This window comes from Neopelma chrysocephalum, unplaced genomic scaffold, assembly GCF_003984885.1.
Source record: "Neopelma chrysocephalum unplaced genomic scaffold, ASM398488v2 Primary Assembly neopelma1_23, whole genome shotgun sequence".
NCBI classification, from domain to species: domain Eukaryota; kingdom Metazoa; phylum Chordata; class Aves; order Passeriformes; family Pipridae; genus Neopelma; species Neopelma chrysocephalum.
This window is the reverse complement of record NW_020897691.1, coordinates 18,765,257-18,785,595: the sequence shown is the minus strand read 5'-3', so window position 1 is coordinate 18,785,595 and position 20,339 is coordinate 18,765,257. Positions and strand designations below refer to the sequence as shown.

General features: G+C 42.1%; 1 protein-coding gene across 1 annotated transcript in view; it reads right to left on the bottom strand.

The window, feature by feature from the left end:
- Window positions 1-19,574, bottom strand: part of ARID1B (AT-rich interaction domain 1B) — a 324,487-nt gene extending 304,913 nt beyond the window's left edge. Inside the window, 2 exon segments of the mRNA XM_027688947.1 lie at window positions 18,053-19,030; window positions 19,032-19,574. Coding sequence (XP_027544748.1) covers window positions 18,053-19,030; window positions 19,032-19,574 — 1,521 coding nt within the window.
- Between the last annotated feature and the right edge of the window lie 765 nt (window positions 19,575-20,339).

Sequence of the window (20,339 nt, the reverse complement as noted above, 5' to 3'; positions counted from 1 at the left end):
TCAGTTTCTACACAAAGGCAGCATGTGTTTTCAATATACGATCATAATTTTCTTTTAATATCACACCATTTAAAATTAAATTAAAAATCAACATGTGAGACGTATCTGGTCTGAGAAATATGAAAGCAGGAGAGCTGATCCACTTTTTCAGTATTTCTCATCCAAAAAACATCATTTAACAGGAAACCTGATTATGCTATATTCATAGAATTGCCTCCCCTCTCCCACAGCAGAAACCATCATATTTTCAAATTCTCTCTGCCTGAAAACTCTTGGCTTCTTTCCACTTCTATGCCCATCTCTTATTTCCCAATCCTTAAGAGAGCCCACATCAGCCATCATGCAAAAACACCAACACAGCTTTCCAAATGCACTTCAAAGAAACTTCCTTATTTATTAGAGAGGATCTTCAGGATTAATGAGCCTCCTTTGGGCACAACCCAAAACAGAGTATTCCCAACTTCCTAAAATTACCAAATCTAGAACAGAAATAAAATTAACAATCAGATTAAATGGGAAGAAAAGGAAATCACTGCCTTCATTAACACTAAAGCAGTAGAGGTACTGGGAATCTTTTCTGTAAGTCTGAGCAAGCTATTTCTGGGGGCAATAGCCATTTGAGTATATTTACATTTAAACTTTCTGCCTTCTCCAAGGCGGCAACTTACATCAGCACCTTCCTGCAGCTGCTGAAGGCTGAAGACAGTTCATTCAGTCAAAATTACTTGGTCCAGTCAGAAGAGGTCATTTAGCAGCAAAGACAGATGTTTCTCAGCTGATATAACCAAAAGGCAAAACGGAGCAAACAAACCCAAAGATTCGTTTGATCAACAGAGTATCTGCAACTCCAATTTTAAGTATTGTTCAATTTAGAAAGACGTTATTCATCTGACACTCATTTGCAAGCTTCAATTTAGGATTAAAGAGCTGCAGACACCATGTGTAAAATTCTAAAACATACATCACTTTTATTCTTCAAAGAATATAGATCTTTACTTAAAGCCACACTATTCAACTCATATCTAACCTGGCATTTCGGCTAAACCCAGCTCTTCTGCCAAGTACTATCATTTCTTGAACACATTCTTCCCTTTCTCACTTCTACACTCCTACCCACAGTTTTTTTTGCTAAGCTCTTTCACACAAAAAGAAATTGAACAAAAAAGGAAAACTGAAACTGATTACGAACTTGAAATACTGTCAAGTTTGAAAAGGAAATGCTACACATTTTTAAACTAAATGCTCAATGTCAAAGAAAATCAGACACTGGTTACAAAGCCAACACAAAAAAATAATCATTTCAGGAAGAAATACACCTGAACAACAGACCACCAGATAAAATTAAAAATGGGCATTACACTCAAACATAATACAAACATCATTAGATGATACTGACAGGCACCATTAAGTTTCCAAAAAACAGAAATAACTCAAACTTTAAATAATCCTCAATGAATCTACCTATTCTCTCACACCAATTCCATGTCAAGTTTAGCTTGCACCAAAGTCTGTTACTACTATCAACATCTACCATGAATGTTATGTCTATCTTATCCTGTCTCAGAGCAGAGGGACAGATTAAATGACCTCTTGATGTCCCTTCCAGCCCTGCTTTTCTGTGATTTGGAGGTTATCACCTCTATTTTATTCTACGGTTTCTCCCATTTCTGCAAAATTTGAAGTCATAATCCTCAATTTCCAGCACAATGAGATAACAAGGACACTATAACACTACAAACATACTAGATACATTGATAAGAGAAAATTAAGAGGACAAAAAGACGTATGTTTTTCAAACCAGTCATTTCACAAGAAGTAAAAAAGATACATAAGAAAAACTAAGGAATTTATGTTGATATTTGCAGAAACTGCTAAAATACAGAATCACAGAATATTCTGAGTTGGAAGGGACCCTCAAGGATTATGGAGTCCAACTCGTAAGTGAATGGCCCATACAAGGATCAAACCCACAACCTTGGTGTTATTAGCACCATACTCTAACCAACTGAGCTAAATACTGTAAAAACCGTTTACATATTCCTATTTTTGGGGAGGTGTGAATGCAAGGATAAGATGTGCTGCAAAGGAGATATGGGCAGAAGAGAAGCAGAGAAGATGGCCAAATTCAAACCACCATCCATATAAATACCTCTCTCTAGGCACCCACCTTTGACTGAACCAGCAAAGAGAAAGATCACCCCTACCAAACATACCTTCTACACATCGTCACTTTCCTCTGACTACATCACATCACATACCAGAAGGGTACCTGCACCTTCCCCTCCCTCTGCATCCAATTTGAGTTGCTCCTTGTACAACTTGTTCCTAGTAAGTCTATTACGGTCTTAACTGTCTTGTGTGAAGATCAATAAATTTCAGCAATTCTCCAAACACTTTTGGAAGCAGTTTTTTCAACTTCATCAAGGAAGCTTCTCTCCGTGATCCACAGAGATACATGCAATGAAAGCCACAGCACAACAAAACTCAAGGAATAATGAGAAACAGGAGACAAAAAGTGTCCAACACAGAACCCATTAGACAGTCACAGACTATTCCACCTGTTGCGCTGTACACTGTGTACTGGTATAATCACAGAGGGTGAAAAAATGCAGATATATCCAAGCAGCTAGGAACATGAATTCTGATCCCTTTTGATACCCTATTGTTATCCACAACCCAGGAAGCTGTTAATTGGCCTAAGTCATTGGTTTAAATACTCAAGTCCCATTATAAAAATATACTATAAAATATACTATAAAAATGCTTAGACACTTATCACAATCAAGAAATTCTTAACTAAAGTTCAAAGCCGAAAAGGCACTAGGGACTTGTCTACACTAAAGGAAAAAAAAGCATAATTATACCAATATAACTAGCTCAGTGTAGAAACTTTCTCTAGTATAAGAGTACCCTTTCCCACTACAGCTTATGTGGTTTGGAAGCAGAGTAAAATAAACCATGAAAACTCTTATTCTGGTATAAGGGTGTCTCCATAGGGAGTTATATTGGTATAATTATAGCATATAATTATAGCACATAGTTGTACTGTGTAGACAAGCACTAGATGCCCAGTCCACATATATTTTCTAGCAAAACAAATGGCTATCAAATTCCAATAGAGATGCATAAAATACTTAGCTTTTATTTTTGTTTGATGAATCCTCTTCATTTTAAAGTGATGAATTACTTCAATTAATCTTCCTCCAAAATGCTTTTCTCTCTGCTATCCTATATGGTAATAGATAATTCTTCTGGTGGGAGCATCATAAACTAACACTTTGAGAACGGCTGCAATATCTCCCACACTGATTTAGGCTCTCACCATGTAAAGCAAGTGGTGAGAAATCAGGTACAAGGAAGGAAGAAGGTGCTGCTTACACATTTGACTGTTAGACTCGCACCTTTTATAGTACATCCCCAGCCACTTTAAACAGTCAAGTGCTTCAATAATTTAGTCTCTATCCTTTTGACAATTTCATTCTCACCTCATTTCCTACAGAATTTAAAACATTTCAGCCAACCTTGAGGAAGCCATGCTTCCTTCTCCTCCTCCTCCCCTGGAATACACTGGGGGGAAAAAAGTACATCTGAAAATCATGCCACTAGTTGAACTTCAAACTATAAGAGAGAATTGAAAAAGATACTTAAAGATACAAACTTTAAAAGATACAAACTTTAAAACTACAAAAGACTCCTCAGAATCTTTTGAAAACAAGCAACTTTTCAGAAGACACCCAGCTCGGAAACCCAAGCTTAAGCCAAATAAATTGTTCACTATTTGTGAGAAAGATCCCTTAAAAAGAGCACAAACAAAAATTGTTGCACCAGCCTCCAAAAAGTGGAAAGCACTGACATCCTGTCACAAATATGCCAGAGAAATTATTAATAGCAATAATACTTCAGTTTGGGTATTTTAAACACTTTACTAAGAGAGATTAAGTGAACCTAGAGATAATTAAGGATTATGGTACCCATTTTTCAAGATGCGCAGGTAAATCTCTTTTGCAAAATGTTTTTTCCTCTTTAACTATTTTGAAAAAAATGACACTGCCAGTATGAGCTCTCTGCAGGACAGGCATTCCTGTGGGTTTTTTTGTCCTTCTGAAAAATTTAATCCCTCAGTATAACATCGGGTTTCCTCACCTTGGTTTTGGGATACATTTGTAGCAGTCCGAACACACCCTGTTTGCTTCCACAGACACTGTGTCTCTTGGAGGTAGAGATCCCTCGACTAGGCTGCCCCTTCCTTCCTCCCCATGCCCAGCACAGCCCCTCAGCACTGCCAAAGTGCTCACTGGGTTTGCTGCCCTGTAAAATGCCCCACAGAGCATTATACCTCCTGGAGAGACTAGTGGGGGAACAAGGAGCACCAGTGCTCAGTGAGGAGCATCACTACGGCACGGAAGCTCCTTCCCAGAGGTGCCTGCTTCCCCACAGCTGAAGTGCCAGCACTGGCTGAAGAGTTTTCAATGGACTGTGAAGCAGCATCTACACAACAAAACTGCTACCCTGTTTCCAAATCAAAAGCTTGCATCTCTGTACAGAGGAAATTGCACACCTAAGCATGAAGGTCAACTGATCTGGAAATTCATACTGGTATTTTTAAATTTGCCAGTATGCCTCATGTCTGCAAATATGCTTGGAAAAAACCAAACAACACTGACAGTTCTTACATGCAAAAATTTAATGCACCAAAAGAAAAACAGCAGTGGGAAAAACTGAATGGATACCATAAAAAGGACAACAAAACAGAAATGTATCAAGCTTAACAGGAAATGGGTATGAAAACCATTAGTTCCAGTGGGTCAGCAAAACAAGGAGAGGAAGCAAAGTTAGTCCAGAACTCCAACACAAGTCTGGAGTCATTTGCCTCTATGATTTGAAAACACTATAAATAGTGGAAGGAATTAATATCACCTGCCCTTTGACATCAACACCTGAGCTTATAGGCTTACACTTTCTTTAGAGTGAGGGGAAAAAACATGTAACTTTAGGAGTATGATTCATTAGACCTGCACTACACATGTACTCTAGGATGAGATGATTCACATCAAGAACTGACTGTTTCTTTACAGAAGAGAGACGCAAAAAGATCAGGTACAAATGCCTGCAGTACCTATGGTTAGATGAGTTTCACCCTTGAGATCTTATATTTCAAAGACACTCAAGGCTTATTTGGACACTGCAATCAATGCATTCTGTATAATTATCACCTTGGAAAAAAAAAAGTTACTCTCTGCCTCAGTTTCTTTCCTTTTAAGAGAGGGATAACAATGATTCCCTGCTCCAGAGAAATGTTGAGAAATTGTCTGTCATTATTTACAGAGTAATTTTACACTCAAGATATAGTCTGGCGAGGAGGTTAAGCTGATACAAGCCTGTACCACCACTAAAAGGGGCTGTCCTGCCCTGATCCCCACCCTTAGCTGAACTGGCCACATTCTCCCTTGTCTTACCTCTGTGCTGCTAGTCAAATCACCTCAATGATCTGGCTGAAAGCTAAACATTCACAGGTCTTGTTTGGCAGGATTAGTTTTCAGGCAAATCAGAGAGCTGATGCTATTCAACACAAGGGAATCAGCAGGACAGGACTAGTCTTTTCAGCAGCAGTGAAGTCTTAGATCCAGACAACCGTCAGACTCACCCTGTGGTGTAGGATCTTTTTGCAATACAAAACTCAATAAAAGAGTGCCCAAGGAGTGAAACAAAAGGCTACTGAAAAATGTAGAAGTAAACAAATTAGGCTTTCAAGTTTTCTTCATCTCTCCCTAGAGAAAATCTGGCTTGGTATCTACACAAAAAGCACATGTTCATTTGGTTCAGCACATGCTTTCCTATGCGTTTATGTGTTACAACCTTTCTCCTGCTAATTTGCTCTTTGTTTCAGCCCATGATTCTCACAAGGCACAAAGAATAAAAAGCTGTCTTTCTGAGGAATACCCACTTGGACCTTCTGATCAATGTATACAGACTGAACTCCATTTAAAAAAATATTCAATGCTTATTCCCAAGCATTAAAATGACAAATAAAAGCATGTTACTGAATGTCAGTATCAGATACACATTTGGAAAAAAAAATTAAAACTGAAAACCAAAAATACCCCTCACATTCATTGTCTCTTCAGCTTACAACAGAATATATAAACCCACTTCTGGAGAGGAAAATTATATTTCTACCTATTTCTGGCATCCTGCCTGTGACAACTTACTCGAGTAAGACAGACAACCATATGTAAGACCAAGAATTTCAAGAAAGTAAAAATGTCACCAGAAATCACAATTATTTGAACCTTCTATTATGATGTCATGACTAGTTGCAGCCTTTAAGAACCTACTTTCTTCCTCCATCTCTTCAAGGAAGACATCAACACCACGAAAAGAAAAAAACAAACTGAATGTTAAAAAGTAGAAGTAAAGAAAAGAAACAAAGAAAGTAAATCAGGCACTGGGGTTTTTTTCAAGGAACAAAATTGGTGCAAATAAACATCTAGGTCTTCTTAGAGGCAAAGCAACAGAATTTGGAGACTATCATGCAGGAAGAAATTGGCCTCAGCTCTTCTTTGAATTACTAAGGTATTTTCTTATAACAATGGAACCTTAACTCACTTTTTAAACAGGCTTCATTTACCATCTTAACAATATACATCCCTTCAAATAAAATATGGCATGGTGGAATAACAAACAACCACCACTGGCAGCTCTCTACACCTCAACCTTCTGAGAAGAATTAAAAAGAAATATACTAAATGAAATACCAAGTACTATGAAAATGCACGGACTGCATCTAGCACATCACATCACTTCTTAGTACAGACAACTACATGTAAAGTATTCCCCCTCCTCAGTTCCTCTCTTTTCTACCCATTCCACATGTACAGCAACACCACACTTGAATTTTCATGCTGACATCTTTTCAAATATCTTTTGGGCAAATATAAATATTTTTTTAATCACACCTGCCATGCCAGGTAAAAAGTAAAGAAATTATGCACGTCAACATTTACATTCCAGCTCTGATTTGTTTCCTTTGTTTATTTCTCTCTTTTCTCTTAAGTCTGCTATTACTTAGAAGATCAGCAATAGAGGAATCTGAAACAAAAATACCAGCATCATCACCCATAGGTAACTACTTGTATGAGTTTTACTATTATACTGTCAAGTCTTGCCAGGATTTGAGGGCTTGCCTGGTTGGTTGGGTTTTTTGGCAGCTTTTTATTTTTTTTAAATGCAACTTGACCTCGGGTCACTAGGAGAGCCTACACAGGAAGCTGGCTAGTGAAGACACTTTTCCTGCTGCCACTCTTTCCCCAACAACTTTTGTCCACTGGGAGGACAGAGAAGCAAAGTCAGAGGGACGGATAGGTACCAGAGTCACTAAAAAGCTATTTTCTCTGTGGATAAACGGTCACACTAATCAATCTTGCCCTACTGTTAAAATATCAGAAGACAATAAAGATGGCTTTTTCATCACTCCAGTGATTTGAAAACCGAGAAAGACAGAAATTTGAGGATAATATTTCAAGGTGGAAAAATAAGTATCACCAGACAAAGGAACAAAAAAAGACTATGACATTTGCATAAAACAAACTACTATAACTTTGGCAAGGAAAGAAGCTAAACAGACACAAATAATCCACAAATAAATCTCTCACTCCCCGAAAGAGAAAATACAGAGGAAGACCCTTGAACAACCCTATCGTGCAATAGAGCTGACACATAATAATGTCAGAATCTCTAAAAAAGTAGAAGACTGGATCCAACATTCTGCCAACCACAACTCTAGCAAAGTAACAGCTTACTCAGGCCCTCCTCAACCTTCCTCATAATAAGAAAGTGTGTTGTTATTGTCACTGTTATTATTAAAATGAGCTGAAGAACTAAAAGGAGGAATGCTGGTGGCTATGCAAAGTCTTCCTGGGACAAACAATCCCTCTTCACTGCTTGTTCAAAGTGCTGCATTTGGCAAGTTTCTTGTGAACAACCAAATCCCTAAATGCTAGTCCAATATATGAGACAACCAGTCTGTGTATCTTAATCTAAATTTTTTCAAGGGTCTCAATTCATCCAGAAAATTTTCCAATTGTTACTAGTATTCACATATAAAGTTCTCAACAGCTTAGGCTGTGGTAGCTCTCAGATCCCTGGCTAATTCTTTGAAAAATCTTTATCTTTAAATGTTGGCAACTACACCAACACCTTGAGCACTTCAAGAATACTGTTCTAGAATGCAATACACTTTGCTTTGGATGCTGACCAATCAGTCTCTCCTCTTTAAAGGAAGAGCTCAATTAAGTTAGGAACCTTTCTTCTGAATTATTTTAAATGATTTTTTTTTAGTTGTGGTTGGGTTTCAGTTAGCGTAATTGCTATTTATATCAAAACATTAAAAGGTCTGGTTATGGGGTTTATTAGAAAAGCAAGATGTGTTTTTAATATTTAAAAAAAACCCACAACAAAATACTCTGTAGCACTATTTCCCCCTGTATTTGCATACCACATGTTCAACAACAGAAAGATCATTCTGCAGAAAGTTAAAAATCTCAGAAATGTCATTGAATTACTAGCTCCTACAGTTTGTTAGTAGGAAAACCATCTCTATGCCAGGCTGGGGGTGGAGGGACACTTATCACAAGGGCTGTATGTTAGCGCTTCAGGATTTAAAAGAAAAAATATACATTGTAACCCAAAATGTAACATAAAAGACATACAAATACAGTGTCTCTTTATTAGCAAAAATACAATTTTAAATGTAAAATAAGTGTCACTTAAAATGCTAGAAATACTCCACACAGTGTTGTTTCTTAGATGTGAAGGCAGAGAAAACCTTCCAAAGGTAGCGAAAAAAACACATTCCCCAAAATTCCCGGTCCCACCGGTGAGGGCCGGGGCATCCCGCCGGCCGGGAGGAACGCCCTGGCCCGCTGCCCGAGCAGCGAGGTTGTTGAAAAGCAATAGATAGCTTCTGGCAGCGGAAAAGGGGAAAATATTTTGGTCATGTGACGCCACACAAGCAAACTAGTTCGCTTCGTGTGTGCAACTTGTATAGACGCTGTCACCGGCCCCTCTTCCTCCCTCCACTTCCCTCCCTTCCCCGGGGACACCTCCGTGCCCCGCGCCAGGGAAATGCCTCAGTCAGTCACAGCTTCAGCACAAACAGCCAACAGGCATCTACGTATTCCCAGCACGTTTCATGACCACTAAACACCGGGCACCAATAAGTTACCTGCCTCACAGAAGTCGACCTTTCTGTTTATAGGAAGGACTTTCAAATATAAGTAAAATTGCCAAGTAAAATTATTTTTCAACTGCTGGTACACAGCTAAAACAGCCTCAAATGTACCTAACTATTTTTTCCAGAAATATTTCTTTAAATAGCCTCTATCTATGACCATCCATAAACACCTTAAAACAGCAACAGCTCTAAAGAACATGCTTCACTTTTCTTGACTTGGGAATTTCAAGCAACAAAGAAACACTAAATTAAAAAAAAAAATCACAAAAGCACAGTTATTTTCCATAAATCATGCCTGAAAGTAAGACATAAATACTACCATTTCATATAAACAAAAAATCCAAAATATTCACAACATAAATTGCTACACAAAAAAAAATACAGAACTCCATACATTCCACCCAAATCAAAGGCTGCAAATAAACCAGCATATTCCTTTGATGCTGTCAAAACAAACCTCCCTATCTTTATTTTTAACTTTAAAAGAATAAAATTTAAGAACTACAAATCCTGTCCTTGTGCTTTCAAAAGAAATTTTCAGAGATGATGTTTCAGTATCTTGCTTACAAACAAGTAAGTCTGACAAGCTAACCAAATAACATGATCAATGTTGGGAACACCTAGTTTCAGATCCCATCCAAACAAACAGATGAAGGTACAGTGCAGACTGGATACCTTCGGGTATAACAAGTATTTAGGCTGCCTATTTATTCTGCATTACACTGTAACTAAAACTGCACATCAAACTCAAATAAATAAGGCAAATAATATTCTTATTTTAACATAGGAAACTAAGGTATCCATCAGTGAAACCAGCTACCTTTGGATCACGCAGCCAGCAGACAGATATCAAGAATTCCTGCACCAATCCTCTACTAATGTCATTTTCCTTAAATCACATAATTTACTTACCATTCACTGCTTGTTTAAAGAAGGCACTATTCCACTTCAATCAATCTGTGAATTAAGCCATGTCCACACTGGCAATGGTACACACGACTACAATTATGTTTTAAAACAGGATCCCTCCTTTTGGGATTTTCTGAACTGATTTCCTTTCTTTACTCAAACACAGAACAACCATGCTTCAAACTTCAGGTCTTTCTGTGAAAGCCAGCTGTACCAGGGACTGCTACAGCAAGACAGCCCTCTCTTTGCCACGTAATGCAGACCTCTTTGCACTTTTAAAATGAGACCAAAAATGTTGTGGAACTATCTACCTTCTGAAAAACTCAGCAAAACTCTATCTTAACAGCCATACCTGTAAACCCCTCAGGAGAGGCTACTTATAAAGGCTGTTATTTTGCCACTGCAGATACACTACCACCCCAATGGTAAGCTAAATGCGAAGGGGTTTGCCACAACAGCTATTAGTCAAGGATGTAATTAATGCCCTGAACCTAACTATGTGGCTACAACAACAGAACTTCACAGTGAATCTGGCCACATGGTCTTTAAAGGGCAAATAAATCGATTCAGTAACTTCGCAGAATCACATCCAAGAGAAACCCCTGCTACCAAAACTTATTCTTCAACTGAGTAGATACTTAAAATAAATACCAAACAAAGAAAAAATCCCGAGTGTAAAAATTTAAAGTAGAAGCTTACAAGATCCTATCAGTAACACAACATCATTCCCCCTGCCAAAAAAAAAAAAAAGGTGTTTATACATCAAGAGTTTTTTCCCATTTTCACGATTATCCTTTTTTTAGTAACAAACAAAAATCCCATGTACATCTAACTTCTTAATTAAAAAAAAAGGGGAAAAAAGGATTAACAGAATATTCCTTCCCCACCCTGCAATGGTCAGAAAGAGACTGATGAGGGTGGCAGGGGAGATCAGTGACACAGCCATACAGATGAAGTGTCAAAAGGCCTATCACTCAGATGGATGTCTTCATAAACAATTATCAGATCACAAACCTAAATTCAGTATCTTTTCAAATCTGAAAAAGCTACAACATACAGGGAAGAAGACAGGGCATTGCCGTGAATTCTTAAAGACAAGGCACAGCAGTGAATTCTTACAGGCAGAACACCATTTGGCAATTGTGCAAGTTCAGGTGCAAAAGATTAACAAATAGTTCTTGAAACTGGAGAAAGGAAACTAATAAATAGATTACAAACTTCTACACATGCTTAGTCCTTCTGATGTAGTTACTAAACCCACCATGACTCAAATGCAAAAAGTATAATGTAAGTAGATCACACACTGATAGGTCTGTACTGAAAGCAATTCCTTACACACATCGCAGAACCATCAAACTCTGGTTAACATCCACAAATTGAATTGGCCGCTACCCATTCAGAAATTCAGCAGCCTCACGACTTGGATTTGTTAGCTTACAAGGAAACTAACGTTTCCACTATACACAGAGTATAAATGCATAATATATCAACACCCTTTCAAATCATACCTGCCAAAAACTTTTACATAGATTTCACATTGGTTTTAATAAACCAATAATTTTAATAAATTAAAAAGTTTGATAAAAGCATCAGGATAATGACCTTAAGTTTCACAATTTCCAAAACAGCTGAAAGTACCTTCAGACAAAGTAAGCATTCTATATTGAGAATACAAAGTTTGCTAAAAAGGTACTTCATATTTGCAGTAAGAACAATTCCCATATAAAAAGCAATCTTTAAAAAAGACACAACAATTGTGATTTCTGCATCAAATCTGTTCATTCGAAAACTGAAGACCATGTATCTGCCAGATAAAACAACCGGACTTAGTAGTAAGGAAGTCTGTGCATGCACCCCTGCACACACACCACCTCCCTCCCCCAAGCAGGTGCTTTGTGCATAATACTCATCAGAAGGCAAGTTCTGCAACACCAGCTAAGCTCCTGGGCACTCGTTCAACTAAATTTTCCTCAGTTTAATTTCTATGAGAAATCTAATGCCTTTATACAGATGACATTGGGTACATAATGACAAAACAGTGCAAGGAATACCGAAATTTTAGATTATGGTGCCTTTAGTTTAAAGTGACTGTACTGACACAACAGACAAATCCCTCGTTTCACTCAGTTATTTGTCTTCTCACTTGCCTGAATAGATGCCTGTAAAGCTTAAGTTCTCCCACAACAGAATGTGTTCACAGTAAAACTGGATTTATTCAAAAGCTAGAGTTTATGGCATCAAGACCCCAGCTATTTCCAAAAGACCTCTGTCTTCAGTTGTGCTAAGGTGTGCCTGTCTGAAGCAAAGTGGATGTTATGTGCCTCATTTTTCCCACCCTGTACAACAGGAAGAATCATTTCTCCCTCCAGTCCAAGGTACGCCAAAAAAAAAAAGTGAAAAAATCAAATGTACTTGGAATATTGTTACTGAGAAAATAGAGGTAATTAAGACTAATCCTGTACAAATTAGCCATCTACTGTCCCCACTGTTCACAGATTTACATAGGTACTCCTCAACTGCAGTAGAACACCCCCCTTGATGGGTTTGGTTTTTTTTGGCACCGACATATTCCTGGTGCATCACTGGATGCCACACTCAGAAATGGAAGTACAACAACGGAAATCCTCCAGCCCACCTGCAACACAAACACTGCAACACTCTGCCAGCACATCAGCATTTGTGTGTGAAACTGAGCATGAATAGGTACGACTGGGTAATAGAAACAGTAAAAGGGTAACATTATGAGCTGAATGGCAAAACACACATCAGATGTACAGAAACCTTTCAGGTTTACTTAAAAATAATTTAAAATTTATAAGCAGGTAAGGCTTCCTTAAAATAAATTTTACTCTAATATCATTGGCTTTACAAGATTTTCATATATTACATTTATTTGCTTCTCTCAGCACCAAGTAATACAAAAACAACACTGCTTAGCAGCACTTTTCTATTACCAGTTTTCAAAACAAATTTGAAAACCACTAAGGTATACTTCTAATTTAAGTTTAATTAAAGTCCTCATTCAATCGTACCAAAACATATATTTAACACTATGTAAATAGCCCCAAAATTGAAAGGAAAAAAGTTTTTTTCCCAAGTACCTTAATAATCACAATTCTAAAATATATTCTAGCAAGTTAGCCTACCACAAACACATGCTACTGAATTCTGCAGCCTTGAGCATGCATGCACAGCGAGTGTGGCAACACTACTTTACATATCCACAGAGAATCTTCAAAGCCTCCTGATAAATGGCACATTTTGAGAAAGTACTGAAATGTACTAGTTAGGGCACAGGTACAATCTTAAGGACATAAGGATAACTAAACTGCTGCCATTCTCACTTTAACAATGAGAACATCAAAATATCTGTAATAAAATATTTGAACCGCAAAAGAAAGAGGGAGACCTATCAGACCTACTTGTTTTCATTGCACAAATTTCATCTCGTTTTAACAAAGATACTACTTCAGAATGAACCAGCATCACCTAACAGACTGTGCTCAGTAATTTCAAAAGTGTTATTTTACATATGTAACTAGAAAATTTAGCAATGGATTAAAAGCCTTAGTTTTCATCACCCCAGATTCAGATCAGAATGTCAAAAAGACAGTAATTGACTGCTTAGTTGCAGAATCCTTACATGATGGAAGCAATAATAGAGTAGACGGGTTAGAATTTCTCTTTCTTTATTGTATCTCATACACAGGGTCCTGCTGTTCAACATGTAGGCATAAGCACTACTACAGAAACCAATAACCGAACACCAAACCACAAAGTGTCAAATATATGGTTGTAATATATATATAGATGCTACTAACTGTGAATATTGCTATTTGCTACTTCTAAATAGAAGCTATGTGAATACTAAACTGTTTATTTGAAAATGCACAGGGAAAAATATATTTTATTCTCCCATTGAGACATCAAGAATCTATTCACCACACTAACAGTCGTTTAATGGCTTTCAGGCACAGGACATGATTCTGCAGCCCTGACTTGGCCAGAACTCCCAATACGGACAATCTATTTGGCATAAAAAGAGCTGCAGAATCAGGCATATTCAGAGTTTCTCTTGTGTAAAACAAATTATACACAAAGTCAGAGCAGCTCAACTGATTTTTGTTTTTAAAACTTGCTATATACCTTATGCTATACAGGTACTCCTGAAAAGACACAGGTTCTCTCCTTCTGTGTAGGTGTATGTACATCTTACACATGTGCACAAAGGAGAAAGATGTATATAAAGCACACACAGAGAGGTCAGCTAATGTGTTAAGCTACTGCAGTGCAAATCAGAAGTGAAAAATTAAAGGAGCCTCAGGACTCTAAATATCTGTACACCGTCAAGGATTAATCAATAATCAAAAGACCTGAACGACAAAGTACTGTACTAGCATCACACAACTTCCCTACCATCAAATCAATGTATCTGTGTGAGCAATATTCACCTGCTTTGAAAATGTGCATTTCTTTAGAAAAAAGAGGCCTCTTTTGCAAGCTTACATCATGTCTCATAATTAGGGAAGGTAATTAAATGAAATGGAAGCCAAATTTTCTTAAATAATTTAATAGGCTGGACAAACACAGAAGTCAGTTTAGAGCCACAGCTCCGCATATTATAAAAATTGCCCATTCTGAGGCAAGAATTTTCTGAACAAGCACCTCAGATGTTGTAGCCTACTGTCGGTTCTTTTTCTCTGTTCAGAGCACTATAGTTCCTTATAGGCGTAGGGGCCAATCAACATCTGCTTTGCAAAGACACAAGACAAGTGAGCATATTCTAATATGTGTATACACATATAGAGAGTACACACACAGATGATTATTTAAAAAAAAAAAGAGAAGCCCCCTATTCAAATTCTGGACTGAAATATTCTAATTTTCTCTTTCAAACAGCAAACAATTTGTCTACTTAATTATACAACATACATGGCAATTGACACATAATAAATAAATTGCTATTTATAAATAAATAGCAATTTATTTATAAACCCGTGTTTTGTAAGTTAATGGTAAGTATTTTTAATTTGACACAACCCATTTTATACATTAAAAAATATTAATTTTTAGAACTAAGAAAATTTCTTATCTTAATCACTTACTGGTTAGATAGAAAAATCGTATTATAAATAACACTGATGTCTTGCCTTTATAACAATTATTTTGAGGAAAAAAATAATAATAACTTGAAAAATAATCAAAGAAATTGTGGTCTTGCCAGACTATTCTTTCTAGGCTGCATACCAATCTTTACGGTACAAAAATTTAAAAAAAAAAAAAAAGAAGAAGAAAAAAGAAATCTGTAAGAGAGGATGTAAACCCATAAATATAAGGAAGTATTTCTAAGGGTCACACTGAGGACATAATGAATTTACTCTCACTCCTGCAATAAAATAAATACTTTAAGCAATTTCTGCCGTGAAGAAACAGCACTCTGAACTAGCCTGGACTACGTCTGACAACGGTTTTCCTAGCTTTTAAAGCCAGAAATTCTGAACTACCTGTGTTTAAAAGGAGACAATGCAAATACTTTTAAAGTAATTCTGAAAGGTTACGCATGCAAGCCCTCATTACCTTATGGCTTCCACTGACCCTTTTACCATTGCAAATCAAAAAAGGTAAAAACTAACACACACAAAAAAAATCTTATTTCCCTGGAAGAAACAGAAAGAAAATGGAATAAAAACTCAAAACATGACAGGAACGGTCTGTTGGAAATAGACAAACACACAACCAGTCAGCCCATCCAGGGTTCCTATTATATTTTCAGGATTAATACACCATTTGCAATATTAAGCGGTGATTTCTCTAGCTTCTGTTCATTACTTTACATAAAGATCCAGCTGTGGGAGGTCCCCAAAAGCATACACCTGCATTTGTTCCTGTCAGACCTTGCTGTTAAAAGCTATTAAAAGATTTAACAGTTCTTAATAGGAAGATCTTGTTGAAGGGAAAAGAAACCCATAAAATTCTAATGCACTACTCCATTTAACACAATTCACCTTCCTACTGAGAATTCAACCCTAATCTCACACTTGCGTAGAAAAATGACATCAACAACTCCTGATGCTTCTTGAAGTATTCTAACCACAATTCAAACGCAAAAGCACGTTTTCCCCGAGGATCTGGATTCATCGCAGAGCTGAAATAAACATAACCTCTGGCAGAGAGGCTCCTTCTTCCCTTCTTTGTACAATACACGGCGTTTTCTCACCTACAGCAGCTTACATGCAAACACGGCATTTTTAAGAGGCATGCACAGGTTAGGCATCAAGCAAACAGACACACAATGAAATCAGTATTGGGATTATTTTTTTTTAATAAAGATCTAATCCCCTGCATAATATCTATAATCTGTAACATTATAAAATGCTTGGGGGTTTTGTTGTTTTTCTTTTTTTTTAAGAAAGCACCAGCACGATGCAAAAACCCGAATCCTCGTCCAAATGCACTGTTATTACAAGATACTTCCCCTACCACCACCAATTAGCGCGGAATTAAAAATCTAAAATAAATAAGGTAGATAGATAGATAGATAGATAGATAGATAAAGTCAATGCCCAGGAAAACCACGCAGTGTAACCAGAGTGAAAGGGGGGACGGAGGCGGGGAAGGTGCCCGAGCAGCGATGCCGGTGCCCCCCTGCCCCCGGTGGTGCCGGCGTTGTTTGCGGCGGGGGCTCCTGTGCCTGCGCCGCTCCAGCGCCTCTATTTACATCAGCGGCGCGAGGTGCCCAATGGCGCGCGCGGAGCCAATCAGATGGCAGATTAGATGTCAACTCGGAGGCAGCTGTCGGGAGACGGTTGCAGCCAGTTTACCTCCACAATTCAAATTCCCAACCTGGCGGGCGGAGGAGACCCGGACGCTCCTCCAAGGGTCGCGCCCGGCAGCCAGCATTCCTCCCGCACCGCACCGCGCCGCCCCGGAAAGGCGCTGCGCCGCACACGCCGCCCCGCGATCATCGCGCCTGTCTATCGATCGGATCCATCGATCCATAGCCAGAGTTACCGGGGATGGCAGAGGGGTGCGGGGGGAGGAGGGGCGCGGCGGCCCGCTCTGGTGCCCGCGCCCCTTTGCTGACGCCAAGGACTTTTCCTTCTTTCTTTTTTTTTCCCCTTTTTTTCTTTTTCTTTTTTTTTTTTTTTTTATTTCCGCGTGTGTTTGCGGAGAAGCGAAGCGCAGTTACGCGCCCGCGCACCGGAGCGCGCTCCTGGCGGCGGGAGAGTCCCGGCCGGGGCGCCCCGCGCGGACTGGGCGCACACGCGCGCACACACACGCGCGCTCTTCCCACAGGGAAAGGAGCGCGGCCGCGTTACGTGGATCTCACTGCGGTAACTCCAATCAGTGACAAACTAATTTGCTAAGAGCGCGCAACGGCGCAACTCGTTCTGCTCGGAAAAAGAAAAAAAATACCGGGTAAAGAGAGAAGAAAAAAGGAGGAGAAGAATAAAAAAAAAAAGGCTCCGTGAAAGATAATGGACGTTATCCCCCGGGAGCCCCCCGTGTCCGACACTCCGGTTACAAAATCCAACCCCCGCCCCCGTCCGTCCCGAGCTGCTCGTCCTCCGGGCCCTGCGTCCGTCCGACGCTGTTTCAAAGTGGTGGGGGCAAATACTAATTGGGTCTGAGAACAACCCAATTTCGGTAGCGAAAACCGCAGTCCGGTGCCTCCAGCCCCAGCGGGGCCGCGCATTGTGCGCTGCTCACCCTCGGTACGGAGGCAGCGATGGGCAGAACTAGCCCGAAGAAGGGGGGGCTAGGGGGAAGAGAAAAAAAATAAAGGAAAAAAGAGAGGGATGGGGGACGAGGGGGGGAAGGGAGAAAAAAAGTGAATTATAAAGAAACTAGGAGCCCGACACAAGCGACACGGAGGCACCAGCCGTCCATTAACCGAGCGCGGGGAGTTACCTGAGTCCTGCTGATGGCCTGCCCGGTGTTCCCGGGACTCATCGCCGGGTGGTTCCTTTGTTGTGCCGCTGCCCAGGCCGGGTTTGCCGCTCCGTACTGGGCGCCCATGTCCTTGCCCATGCCCATGCCCGCTGCTGCCTGCTGGCTTCCCGGGGCGGCCGCCGCTGCCTGGGGCTGGGGCTGCGGCGGGGCGCTAGGGCTGCTGTAGTCGGGGTAGCTGCTGCCGTAGCTCCGCATCATGGGGCTGGGGGACGTGAGCAGCTGGTTCAAGGTAGGGGTGGCCCCGGACGGGTGCTGGTTCTGCCCGGAGAACCGCGCGAAGCCGCCGGCCGCCGCCGCGCCGGCACCAGCCTTGCCGAGGCCGGCCCCGCCGCCGGGGCCCATCATCATGCCGCCGCCGGGCTGCCGCGGGGAGCTCAGCACCCCGTAGCCCGCCGCGGAGCCCCCGTAGCCGCCGCCTGCCCCAGCGGCCGCCGCCGCCGCCGCTACGGCTCCCGCGCTGCCGCCGCCGCCTGCGCCGCCGCCGCCGGGGCCGCGGCCGTAGCCCGGGTAGTGGTTGTACTGGCTGTTGGGGTACCCTTCGTGGGAGTTCTGCAGGGGGTCCATGCTGTTGGGGGCCGCCGTGGGGTGCATTATCCCCATCCCGGGGCTTTGTTGTCCGCCATGTTGATCAAAGCAAGGCCCGGCGCGGCTCGCCGTAGCGCTGCTGGCAGGGGCAGGGGCAGGGTTGCCATAATAGCTATTGAACTCCGAGACACCCACCGCGGAGGGGCCGCCGCCGCCTCCCCCGCTCCCGCCGCCGCCGCCGCCGAGGCCGCCGCCGCCGCTCCCAGCACTCGGGGGCGGCTGTTGGGGCTGCTGCTGTCCGCCCAGGGGTCCCAAGCCGGGGTGGTCGTAGCGGCCGCCGATGGGCTCGCCCATCTTGCTGGGCATCTCCTCCTCGTCGGCGCTTTTATTCAGCATTTGCTGCGGCTGCTGGGGGGGGCTCGGCCTGAGCGCCCAAAACACTGTCTTTTCCTCCATGTTGCTGCTGCTCCATGTCTGCACTGGGCTGAGCAGCGCCGCCACCGCCACCGCCGTTGTTGTTGCTGCCGCTGCCGCCGCCGCCGCCGAGGCTGCTGTTGTTATTCTGCACGGGATGGTGCTGAGGCGGCGGCTGCTGCGGCGGCGGCGGCGGCGGGAATTGATTTAGCTGCTGCTGTAGTGCATGGTGGTGGTGGTGCGGGTGGTGGGCATGGTGGTGGTGGGCATGGTGATGCGGGTGGTGGGCATGGTGGTGGTGGGGCGGCGCGGCGGGGTGATCGCCTCCGACGCTCTTCAGCTTGTGGTTGGGGAGCAGCCCCGTCTCCATAGCCGAGCCCGGGTTGGAGGAGGAGGAGGAGGAGGAAGAAGACGAAGAAGATGAAGATAACGCCGAGGAGCATCCACCTTCCTTCAGAGCCGGCTCCGAGGAGGAGCCGCCGCCGCCGCCGCTGGCGTTGTTGTTACCGGCGGCAGCGGCGGGAGCCGCGTTATTGGCCATGTTCGATGGCTCGCTGCGGTGGTGGTGGTGGAGATGGTGATCTAAATTATTCACGCTGCTGCCGCCGGCCAGACTCCCCTCGCCGACCCCCAGCGCGGAGCCCGGCCCGGGAGCCCCGGTCCCCCCCCGGGCCCCGCTCCGGGCCCAGGCCGCCCGGCAGGCTCGGGGCTTTGCCCTTGCTGTTGTTCGCACCCGCGGGAGCCGCTGCGACTTGCGCGGCCATGATCATCGCAACATTGGGAGTCCGGAGAAATTGGTGCTGATAACTATTAAAAAAAAAAAAAAATTAAAAATTGAAAAAGAAAAAAAATCGACCCCCACTCTCAAAAAAGGTGGGCGAGCAGAGAGGTGGGGGGAGGAAGAAGAGAGGGGCAAAAGGAGGGACGGCCGGGGCAGGGACTTGACTGAGCCAGAGTATCCCCTGCGGACCGCTCCGCACGCACCGAGTTACAGCGATTTCCCTCCCCGAGTCCGTGGTTGAGGTTAGAAATGGTAAGAACGCCTTACGGTCCGTGCCCGTTCCCGCTGTGTGATTTCATGTTGAAAGTTTTTTTGTTCAGCTTTAAATGAAACTTTTTTTTTTCTCCTCCTTTCCTCCCTAACCCGGATATGGGTAAACACACGTCTGCCGGAGCCGCGCTGGCCCAGCATGGCATGAGCGAGCGAGCGAGCCAGCGAGCGCCGGCAGCCATCGCCCCCTCCGCCCCGATCGCTCCCGCGCACCCGCAAAACGCGGACTGGACTCCAAGCTGGACTTGCTCCGGC